At 30.2% G+C, this 12,935-nt stretch overlaps 1 protein-coding gene across 1 annotated transcript; it reads right to left on the bottom strand.

The window, feature by feature from the left end:
- Positions 1-1,574: 1,574 nt before the first annotated feature.
- Positions 1,575-3,050, bottom strand: LOC108814369 (transcription factor TCP15-like). Its single transcript, XM_018586924.2, has one exon. The coding sequence runs from the start codon at positions 2,797-2,799 to the stop codon at positions 1,846-1,848; it is 954 nt and encodes a 317-aa protein (XP_018442426.1). The 5' UTR covers positions 2,800-3,050; the 3' UTR covers positions 1,575-1,845.
- Positions 3,051-12,935: the final 9,885 nt, after the last annotated feature.

Here is a 12,935-nt window from a genome sequence, read left to right as displayed (position 1 = left end):
GGGCCAATCCTAGTAAATTAATAAAAGAAGGTTTTGTTATTGGAAAAACAATTTTAAAAATGTAGAAGTTAGCCGAGAATTTCATATATGCTTATTTACCCTCTTACTATATTTTTGTTAACGTTATTCTATATTTATATGATTGTATTAGTGAAGTGATGGAATGATGATCATCTAATCTTTCCAGATCAAAAACAACGTATCGATATCACATCATGAATACACTTTCTATACGAGATTATTTCTACATTCTTTTTGGCTTAACTTATTTCTACATTATTTAACTACGTAGATCCAAAAATGTATATTTTAAGCATGCTTTAGAGTAATTAAATAACTGGACCTATATGCCAATGCCAGATACTGCTCCTTGTGCCCTTTCCATTTTTTATTTCTTTTACAGATTTCTTTTCATTATAGAATAAGACGGCGACCCAAAAACATTGATCGGTCATGACTCGTATCTTATTGATTATCTATAAAGTAATACGTGAACTAAAATAATACAAATAATCAAAGAAGATTCATGAGATCATCGGTGCCTAGCCTACATTCTTTTCTATTATTGATTACCGTCAAACTCTGCTGATTTATCTGCTATTGAGCTCCGCTAGAATTATATTCCTTTAAAAATGCTTGATATCAACGGTTATAAAAGAAAAATGCTTGACATATGCTTTGATTTTCAGATTAATCCATTGGCATAGAATATGGATGAGGTATGGCTATGATCTATAGAAGTTTCCAATATTATTTTTATATTTCGAGTTAAAATATTTATAGTATTTATATAGAACAATAATTTGTTTCTGTTACATGCTAGTTTTATATATGAGTATGTGTGGTATTATTTTAAAATTGCTAACATATCAATTCCCATGTTCGTTGATGTATATCTGAATTATATACACATTTCGTTATAAGTTCGTTTTATGTAAACCCATGCATGATAATACCGTATATACATGTAATAATAATTAAATAAATCTAATAACATAGGCCGATCCAAGATGCAGCTATTATGGGTATTACGTATTATACATATACTATTTTATATTTATTCTGTATAATGATAATTTCCGGGTTAATTTACATCATCAACTTATTGTGTATTTTTAGCAAAAAAAAAACTTATTGTGTATCCATTATAGATAGTAACTATATTGCAAAATGATATAAAATGAAGAAATAAAACGTTTCCCATGCCTTTTCATAGAAAGACCTACTGGCATTGATATGGCATCTTATCTAAATACATCCCCTCGTCAACACATTGTAATAACCAAAACAATCACATTTTAAAGAGTGGAATTATATGACTTCTCTACTATATATATCAACAGTATCTTGGTATAGATACCATCAAACATCAATAGACCAGTCAATATTGAGCATATCAAGATTTGATCCACACCGAAATGTATATAGTAGATTAATAGAACAAGGATAAATCATTATGCATATGTACCTCTTTGAGACATGAACAAAATGGAATATATCTCATAATTTGGCGTGAGAAATTTGCTTATTGATTAATAGTACTTATACATATATAAAATAATTGTTCAAAAACCTAACCAAGTATTATGTCTCATTAGAAAACTCTTCACACTCAAGAGTGTAGAGAAAACATTTCACAAGAAAAATACTACGCCACAAACTTTGGGAAAAAACAAAACCAAACCCTGGTTGCAGAAACCACATACTAAGATACATCGAATTAATCATGCTCGTCTTAATACATTAATAAAAGAAGAATGAAACCCGATCGGAATTTAAAAACCAAAAAAAAAAAAAAAATAACAACGAATCTCACAGATATATTGTTTGTGTGTGTTTTATCGTCTAGGAATGATGACTTGTGCTTCCATCTTCTTGATGGCTGTGATGATGATCTCCGTCGCGGTTTTGCTGGTTCGCCGTCTCCTGAACCGGCCGGTAAGCCGCGTTCAACGCCCCTAAAACTCCATAATGGTTTTGTTCCCCACCTCCTCCTCCGTAACCAGACGGCAAAGGCTGTCCGGAAAACAAAGCAATGGGAGCTGCAAAATTCATGAGATGTACTCCTGCTCCTCCTCCACCACCACCACCACCACCACCACCGTTTGTGTTGTAAACGTCAGCGGAATGATGAGGGTTGATATTAAAAGCCCATAGATTCTGCGTATTATCACCACTACTCCAAAACGGTGCCGTAGCAGGAGTCTGACTCGTAGCTAAAGATCCAGCCGTTGATTGTACTAAATAGTTTCCCATTTGGTTGTGATCTAAAAGCTGTGAAGAAGAAGAAGAAGAATGTGACTCGTTCTTGGGACGCACCTGATGATGATGAGCCATATTAGGCGAATGAAAGTAGTAGCTGCTCGGAGTTGTACGAAGATGAGCAGCAGAGAGAGAAGATCTTGAGCTACGAAGTGAGATATTAAGAGAAGTGAAGTTAGCCGGTATGGTTCCAGTCCCTGTAGCGGCTATAACCGCCGGTTCAGCTTGCTGTAGAAGCCACTCGATGGTTTCGCCGTCGGATTTATGACCTAGCTCACGTGTGAGCTGAAAGACACGTGCTGCGCACATGGCGGGCATACGGATCCTACGGCCTCGGCCTTCTACTTTGGTGTGTCTGTCCTTTGTTGAGGTTCGCTTAGGAGGTGGTTTCTTGGAGAGAGCGTTAGGGTCGGAGTTAGGTTCGGAAGAAGAAGCTGATGGGATGATGGCTAAGGAAGTGGAAGAGGAGGAAGAAGAATCAAGAAGCTGGAGAGGGAAGTTTGGTCTGTGATGATTATGGTTATGATCCGGATCCATTTGATGATGATGATGATCGAAGATGGGTTGTGGTGGGGAAGTGGGACTACTGTCTCTGTTATATCTTTATGTGAGACATAGTTTCTCTCTCTATCATCTTTGTTTTTGTTGCTAGAGATGGAGAGAGGTTATGGTCCTTAAGGACATGAAACTCCTTTCAGATGGGAAGCTTAGCTGTGTCTGTGTCTGAGTTAGAGAAGAGAGAGAGAGAGAGAGAGAAGGTTAAAGCAATGAATATGAAACATGGACTTTATTTTCTTCTTTGCTTTATATCTTTGTGTTCTTATATTTGGAGTTTTATTTACATTCTAAAATATTCCCTGTGAGAATTTTCGTTATTTATGGAAATAAAAGATGGGAGACGTATTTTTCATTCTGTACAGTTATTCAAATAATAAGGTTTTTATTTTTTACAGTGATCGAGATGAATGAGATAAAGGAAATTCGTATATATTGCATTTGATATATAGATTTCATAATAATACAACCCAACTTGAACACTCAATTTTTGTTCTTTCCAATAAATAAAAATGCTACGTCAGTTTTGTCGTTGCTGTTAACTTTCAATCGATCGTAAAATTAAATCCACAGCTAGCGAAAAAATCAGCGATTCAGAACAAAAGAACTCAGAAGTTACATAGACGATATTTTGTACGTACGTGTCGACAGAAAATAATAAATAGATGGAATTATTATTGACAGTGATTAATCCATGGCTCTATGGTAGATCACGAGATCCACATGATAGAATCCAACTGTTTTTTTATGAAACATATAGTTTTCTTTATGTATGCGTCTCTTGACCGACTTTCGAGTTTGTTTTTTTTTTGTAACCAGACTTTCGAGTTTGTTATCTACAAAACCATGTAGTTATACCCAAATTAAATTATATATACATATATATTTAGAAAAGCAATTTTGCGTTGCTTCTGTATTGTTTCCACCATAGGTTTTATCTCACTCTCACTGACATACAATTGTCGCTAAAAGATGTAGCACTATATATTTAGAAAATTATTTTGGTGAAATTTTATAAGTAGTGATGAAGAAGATTCCTTTCTTATGTGATGATTATTCAACATATAGACAGTTCATATGTAGAAAAAAAGACAGTTCATATGTATACTGGCCTTTTATTGTTTACATAAAATCTCCATGGAAGTTCAGAGACTTGCCCTTTAAATTTCGTTTTTTCAAAAAGTGGACAACAAAGATTATGTTATGATATCAAATAATACTGTGCATTTTTTGTTTTGTAATAATTGAGTTTATGAGTTTCATCAGCTAATTAGTTAAATGGTTTAACTTAAATCAAAGAAAATACATCACACAGAGATCACGATATTAAGACTAATCAACATTTATTTCATTCTAACATTTTCAACAACCATTTTTCGACCGCAGACATTCTGGTAAGCTCATGATCAACTCAAAACTCTTTAAGTTAGGGATCACGTTGATATTTAGCACATTTTATCCTTTAAACGGTATCAAGATCGGACTAGTCAATCTGCCACTCCTATTTGTATATTAAATATATTAACATGCGATGATATAAATGTAAGGATGACAAGAATAGTTTAATAGTCTCGTGGGACATTTCAGGATGATCAGGGTAACAAGGTTTAGGTTTTATAATCCCATAAATCAATCTAGCTGACTAAAATACTGTAGGCCAATTTGGCTGGAAACACACAAAACATAAGTTTATTAGCATATCATGCAATACAAAAGATATTTAGGTAGTTAGAGAGAGAAAGATAGGCAAAATTACTCAACTGTCCCCATCTTCTCTACTCTTTCACGATCAATCCCCATCTCTTCTCTACTCTGTTTTTATGGTTTATGTTTTAGATCCTTTGTACTCAAAACAATTTCTTAGTCTTTGCAACTCTAGAATTTGAAATGGCATCAGAGAAAAAGTAAAATCCTTCATTTATAATCGGCTTAATATTTGTCAGTTTTTGTTTTACTCGATCATTTGATTAGCCATTTATTATAACTTTCACTAAACCAAACTTAACCATTTCTAATAGGTTCTCGTTTTGTGAAAACTATTCAAACGCCATCAACATGTGATCCAGAACTCCAAAATTTTCTCATGTCATAAATGATTTGAAGAAACATCTAAAATGGCAACGGAACCTTAATAAATAAATAATTGATTAATGCGATGTGATTAGGAAGGTTTTGGTAGATCGGATCCAGTCAATATCCAACAATATGAACACCATCGCTAGCCGCCACCGGAGGCTTGTTCTTCACCGATCATCACCGTAGCCATCGTAGCTGATGTCCATGGAGCCATCGTTGCTCTTGTTGGTGTTGTTCAGCGGAGCTGAATGGAGACATGGAGGAGAGACGAGCAACGGAGCGGCGCCACCGTCACCGATTCACACGGCCTTCAGTGGTGACCCGCCGGTGGTGCACCCCATGTCACCGGAGACGTTGCCGTGTTGTCAAAATTTATGTCGTGTGGTTAACCAAGGAGAAGCGTAAAATCTGGAGTAGGTTTAGCAATAGGGGCATTTCGGGGGTTTAGAAAAAATCAACAGTACTTTTCCATATACCTAATATAATTTCTTTTTATAGTTATCTGATGCAATTACCCAATACTTTAAGGTAGTAAAATAAAAATAGTAAGAAGAAGAAATGAGAGAAATTAGGGAAATAAATAGGAGATAGGTTGACAAAAAAAGGAGATAGACAGTGGGGTTGAAACAGACTCCACGTGCGTGTCCTCTGCATCATTCACTCTCTAAAGACAGTGACCATAGCTTCATTGGATCCCACATCTAGTCAAGTCAAATTATTAATCCTTCTCAAAAATTCATTTATTTCTGCTTTTTTTCATCTTTTGATTGAATCTAATTTACCATCAATAACGAACCATATTTCAAACATTACCGTGCGTAACAAAAACAGTCTCTGTAGGATTCCTAGGATTTCTTCCTCTCAATTTTCAAGATTATATAAATACACTAGTTTTACGCGTTAATAATAGAGTCAAACGTATTAGAATTTGATGTGTTAGTATCGAATGAGAATAACAACACGTATCATTGTTCATTGGTTGCACAAAATATTATAGTTCTGTTAGTTTCTCAATTAATATACTTGAAATTAAAGATTATTAACTTGACAAAAAATCTAAAAATTCTTTGTTAAACAAATTATAATCAGAAGATAGCAAACTAATAGAAAGAAAATATATTTATTTTTCTAGTATAATCTGAAGAACTAAAAAAATAAGTATTTAGCGATTTTCAAAGATAATTCACAAGATTCGGTCATAAAAAATTATTAGTTTTACTTGGCTTTATTTCCAACTCATTCGTGTATACAAAAGGTATACACTTGAGTATATAATGCATAATGGAAAGAGAAAATAAGAAATAAAAAACAAATATTTGGGTATTAAAATGGAAATAATTTATAGAAAAAGTGGGCTTCCATCCACATTCACCAGCAATGATTGTCTCTGGTGCCTTTGCAGCTCCACTTCTGCCTCTTTCCTCTTTCCTATTTCTTTCTTTTTCTTTATTTTATTTTCTCTACCTCACTTTAGATTTTCTTTATATTTACCCCGGATTTTTGTTTGCTTTCCCATAGCCCCATCCTTCCGCCTTTCCCTCCTCGATAACATCCTATATATTATTTGAAAAATAAATGTTTAAATTTTGTTTATATATCACTACCACATTGATTTTTGAAAGAAAAATAATAACATAATTTAATAATTGAGTATAAAATGTGACATAATTTCCATATTATTGTGACACATACAGTTTCATTTATGAAATTTAATTTTTTGATAATACTCTTAAATATAATAATTAATTATATGGATTATCAGTAATAAAAGTATCAAATTAATAACATAATTACAAATATGTTTATAATCTCAATTTAGAATTTTAAAGCAAAAATTTGTAGATAATAATACTTTTTTCATAGCTAATAAAGTTTTTGATTTGTACTTTAACTCGATATAAAAACAATTAATCATATTTTCAAACTATTAAATGTATTCGTGTATAATCATTATAAAACATGTTTTTATTTTCCACTTCATTAAACTAATTAATAAATTACTTCTATTACTTGAATGTATTTTAATTAAAATTAGATTAAAATTTGTCTAAAAATTTACTAAATATAAAAACCCAAATTAAATTTTGTTAGACCAAATAAAAAGATCTTACAAACAATTTTTGGATACTAAAAAACCTAAAATCCATATAACAATTTATAAATATATAGACTAATTTTTAATAAATAATTAACAAAATTATTATTATTGCGCATATTTCAAGTCTGATGCGATAGCTAAACAAGATAATTTACGGATGATGAATCCATCGTATACACTAGTTCCATATTTCAAATAATATGTTGTTGATGATTTTAAACGAATAATCTTAAACTAAAAACTTTTTTAAATTAAATATAAAATTATGCATCAAAGATCTGGACAATTATTTTCAAAGAAAAAAAGATCCAGACTATTCTGAGTCTAACAAAAATTAAATATAGTTATGAGAACTACTAATCATTTAACAGTTAAAACGAATAGTCTCAAACTAAAAACGTTTATGCAATTGAATTAACTCCACAAGAAAAGCAAAGATTTGTTGTTGGCGAAATCACAACAAAATTTGTCTCCCCAAAATCCTTATCTTTTGTAACTAACATTCCTACCATGGCCGTCGTTTTCTCTCATGTCCACCTTTAGCCTTTTCCTCTGCCACTCTCTTTAATCGTTTCAACTTTTAGAAAAATATAATTAGTTTTTATAACAAATATATAAAAATTTAAAATTATGCTTGACACGTTCGATAAATTATTAATTTTCTAAACTATTATTTGCAAAGTAATTCGAACTCTACGTTAAATGTTAGAACAATTAAGATTAAAGATACCTTTGATATTAATTTTATCCTTTATATACTACTCCATCTGTTTTTTATGTAAGTAGTTTTAGATGAATGCACAAATATTAAGAAAGTCATTAATTTTTCAAAGTAGCATTGGATGTATAAATTATGTTTAGTTAAATCAATCATAAATAAGTAAATATTATTTGATTGGTTACACTTAACCAATAAAGATAGAAATTATTTAAAATTATGAAAACTACTTATATTTTGAAATAAATAAATTTTGCTTAAACTACTTACAATAAAAAACAGAGGGAGTAAAACATAAGCCGTCTGGCGGATCAATAGTTTCCGCAAAATTAATTTTTGCAAAATTTAAGAAATTAATTTAAACAAAATAAAGCTTACAGGAGAAAAAAAACAGGAACTGTATAAAGTTTTTTTTTAACAGGCCACGACCAATGACCCTTCTTCTTCTTTTTCCATAATTGTTTTTTTCATTACTTTATCTCTCTGATTCTTTATACAAACAGCAGAGAAATTCCAAACTGATCGAAAACAAATAATACCAAACACCTATGATCATTCTTTCATTTCAATATCCTAATTCATAATTGGGGCCATGTGGAATGACTCGAACGTTCATATCTAATCACATTTCAACAACCCATATTTTCCAGTGACACTATCTCCCTTCTTTGTATATATATTTTAGCTTCAGCGGAGCATTACATGGTTAAGAAGGTTTGTGAAAGAGTGGATGTGGTGGATATGAATTGCTAGAGATTCAATTGGATCAAAGAGACTATAGGACAAAAAGCATGAAAGAAGAAGAAGATTTAAAACATACGAACGCTGATGCAAACTGGTAACTGGGAAAGTTTTTTTGAACATATTTTTACAATTATTTTATTTTGCGTCTCCATAATGATACATTTTTTTCCTACTGTACAATAGGTTTATATCAAAAAGTGGACTGAAAACGTCTTTGAAGATACTGTGGTGGATATAGTACTTTGATCCTTTTTTCTATAGTTTTAATGTTTTAGATATTCGATAAGAAAATTGATTTATGTATGGTCATACTCATAGGGGCGAGAGTAACACGAAGTCTTAGAGAAGGCAATACCCACATGAAGGTTAATTAAATTCTATGACAAAATTAACAGAGGTATATATTAGAAACTATATTTTTGTATTATTGCAATCTTTGCAATACATAATTTGTTTTTTCAGATGTCTAATACACATGCAGTGATAAAGAAATTAACTTTTTCACCCTACTGCATCAATAAGACGATCAAATTCATCAATGATTTCATTGAAGCCTCCGTTCTCGAAATATACATGTCACTTTTAATTATACATAACTAAACTTTGTTTTATTTCTAAGCAAGATAATTTTCATGCGTAGCATAGGATCAATGAAGATAAGCCCGCATTTTCATTGCTATGAAGTACTCCCTCTGTTTTTTAAAGATACATATTCTAGACTTTTCACATATATTAAGAAATCACATTAAAAATGCATTGATTTTTGTGAATAACAATTTTCCATAATCTTTAACCAATAAAAATCCAATAAACACAATTAATTTTTTTTGAAGTTAACAGATTTTCATTAAATAATACATTGAAAAAGTAAAAAATGTATTTTTTTAAAACATTTTTTTTTCCTAGAACATGGATCTTTAAAAAACAGAGGGAGTATAAACTGTTGCCCGGAGTTAGGGCCTTGCCCTTGACTCTTCAATGCTTTAAATTATTGTTTGACCATTTAAGCTGTTTTAGTCAAGATCATGTGTTAAAATAGTTTTAAAAGTTCCAATAATTTCTGTAATTGATTTGGATACTTATCGTTAATTATGAACGAATAACCACTAAAATAATTTGAAAGTATTCCAAATGTCAGTCACAAATGTATGCAACTGTCTGTAAACTCAGAAGAACAACACATTTTGATAAAGAAGGTAAATGCTCTTCGTCTGTATACTTATATATATACTCCCTTTGTTTTGTAAAGATAGATGTTTTAGAAAAATAAATTGTTTCACAAAGATGTATTTTTTATTTTTCCTATACAAAAATTGCAAATTTCAATAAAATTGATTGAATTTATTGAAAGACTATTGGTTAAAATGCATTGGAATTTGATAATTTCTAAAAATGATGTATAATTAATGTGTTTTCTTAATATGTGTGAAAACACCAAAACATACATCTTAAAAAAACAGAGGGAGTATAACATTAGAGAACTGTTAAAAGAAACTGAAACATGGAAAAATCATTATGATTATGTGTTCTTCAAAATAATGGATGGTTATCCACTTATATTATAACTCTTTTACTGTAATTTCAAATTAACATGTCAATAAAATATTCAATCCACTTTCCATAGTTTAGTTGTTTTTGTCCATGGATTAGTTATTTCTGAAATGAGCTTATAATTTATGTCTATATATATATTCAATAGTTATAGTAGTATACATTAAGTAGTAAAAAAATAGTAACTGAATTGTGTTTATTTGCAAGAAAAAATCTTTCCTTGCCGAGCATGGAGTCAATACTAGTATATTATATAACTAAAACATATTTTATATTAATAAAACTAGATTTATATTTTATATTAGATAATAATTAAAGTCAATGATTCATTTATAAAAATTAGATAACTAAAAATTAATATATTATTATTTGAGAAGTGAATTTGCTGATTTGTTACACCCCATAATTTTAAGTTTAGTCATATTTTATGTTTAATTATTATTGTAAATTGATTTTTGGCATTCGAACTCTCACGTTAAAAATTAAACTGGTTGATATCAATATTACTCTTAATGAATTTTTATATATAATTAAAAAACTTGTATTAATAATATTAGTTTTATCTGTTACATTAGATAATAATTATAAATTAGTGTAATAAAATTGTCGAAGAAAATATTTAAAAAGAAGATAGTTCTTAAATATGTTTTGTTACCTGGAAACAATATTTTTATTATAAAATTTTAAAATTAAGATGGTTAATATCAATATTTGTCTGTTATATTAGATAATTAATTATAAAGTAATATAAATAGAATTTTCAAAATAATCATATTTTTAAGAAAACACTGAACCGAATTTTTTTGGATACTGGCGGATTTTTTGGTTACTGGGTTATTAGGTTTAATATTTGCTTTAGGCATTAACTTTTACTGGACCGGCACTGCTATTATAGAATTCTTCTAGAGGCAAAAATAGTAAACGGATAGACATATGAACAATACGACAGTGTATAGGGATTGTAAATTATTTTGTGAACGAGACATGAACATTTCATGGCAGCTTTGTTTGCAAGGGATCACTCGCTAGTGTTTGACTAGTTTGAGATATGAAAGAAAGATGAACGTATGATGCATGAATATTATTGATGGTGTACCAATCGTAAGATGAAAATGAGTGGTATCATTGTGTCTTAAAAGTGAATTGATTCGAGGAAGAAAGCAATGAATGATACCAGCGCTGCCAGCATTTGTTTCTTTTAACTTCCAAAAAATACATATCATGGAAGCTTTGTTTGCAAGGGATCACTCGGTAGTATTTGACTAATTTGACATATGAAAGAAATTTTTCTTTTGACAAAGGAGATATGAAAGAAAGTTTCATGAGACAAAAAAAAAAGATAAGAGACTTTTGCAATTCGAAAAAGGTGGCTTCTTCTTTGCTAATGATTATCACCTTAATAATTTGTATTTCACTAGCTAGAGATGATATTTTAACTTTTTATGTTCTGTATAAAGTTAAATCATTAGGTAAATTCAATAAACTTAAAATATTGATGCCTAAAACATTTTTGTCCTATATAAAAATATATTAGGATGTTCTGTTCAAATAATTACAGTCTTTTATACCCTCCCATGCTTAACCTATCTAATGTGCCAAATTTTCAGAATTATTGGATGCAGTTGCGTAGAGACTGCCGTGATGTAAATATTGGTGTGAAATGAGATTGATGCAATTTACTTATGGTACAATAATGCGCAGAAAAAGAAAAAGAAAAGAGAAAGACGAAGAAACAACATAAAAGTTGTCCTCTCATGAACTGTCACTACGGCTTGCGACATAATCACGTTGCATCCGGAACCCTAGCATTCGTCATTCATTGTTTGTGTGTTTGGAGTTTGGACCCTATCTATCGAATATCTATATTTATACATTATTCAGGTCTAAGACCTTTACATATATACACCCCTCTCTTCGTAGCTCTGTCTCTACTCTTGTTTTATTCTACAACCGTCAATCTATTACTCTCTCCGTTTCATATTAAGTGTCGTTGTTGAGAATTTTTTTCCGTTGCAAAGTAAGTGTCGTTTTAGCATTTCAATGCATAATTTATTAATTTTATTCTTCTATTAGTTTTTCTATTGATTAAAATATGAGTAGGTATATGAGTAATGATATCTTTATATTAAAAATATACAAAATTAAATGATTTCTTAATCTGTGTACAGAAGTCTAAAATGACACTTAATATGAAACAAATAGAGTATTAAAGCTTATGTGTAAAATTCATTTTCGCTTGGAACTAGCATATTTATAGTATTTCGATGTTAGTATGACATTAACTTTATTGATAGTTTGTTTAGTATTCTTTTTGTATTATTTTAAGTGGGTTTTAAGATTTTATACAAAAATTAAGAAAACACAAAACTTCATGTAATTTATCTTAATTGATTATATAAAATAGCATTAAATAAAATTAATTCAATCTCTGAAAGAATACACTATTTTTTTAATTTGTAATTGGTTACAAATTTTAAGCAACATTAAATTTTTGTCTAAAAAAGTGAAAACATCACTTATTTTAAAACAAAATTTGAAATTCTTAAAAACCACTTAAAGTGATACGGAAAAAGTATATATTTAAAGATTTTTTCTGATATAAATTGTTCGATCTACCGGTACCATCAAAAATAAATGTTAAAACGATGTGTGAATATGCATTAATTCGATACAGCTACATTAATATCACACATGATACATAATTGTATATCATTTTAGATGTGTAATTTATTCAAGCACATGAGCGTGTAAGATACTGCATACAGCATGCATACGTACACGTAAAAGATTCCAGAAGCAAGAGTGTTGCGTATGATTCCAAAAGGTATATATACAAACACTGTACCTCGTCTGATCCCATTACCGTGTGATCCCTATGCCCTCTTCTCTTCTATAATTCCTTCAGTTTTTTTATTGAAGAATTATGGACCT

The sequence above is a fragment of the Raphanus sativus genome, chromosome 7 (genome assembly GCF_000801105.2).
Source record: "Raphanus sativus cultivar WK10039 chromosome 7, ASM80110v3, whole genome shotgun sequence".
In the NCBI taxonomy this organism is placed as follows: Eukaryota; Viridiplantae; Streptophyta; class Magnoliopsida; order Brassicales; family Brassicaceae; genus Raphanus; species Raphanus sativus.
Note: the sequence above shows the minus strand (reverse complement) of the source record. Positions and strands in the feature narration are given on the sequence as shown.

Bases quoted from the DNA above. Each gene is read 5' to 3' on its own strand.
- LOC108814369 (XM_018586924.2), bottom strand. From the start codon at position 2,799: ATGGATCCGGATCATAACCATAATCATCACAGACCAAACTTCCCTCTC.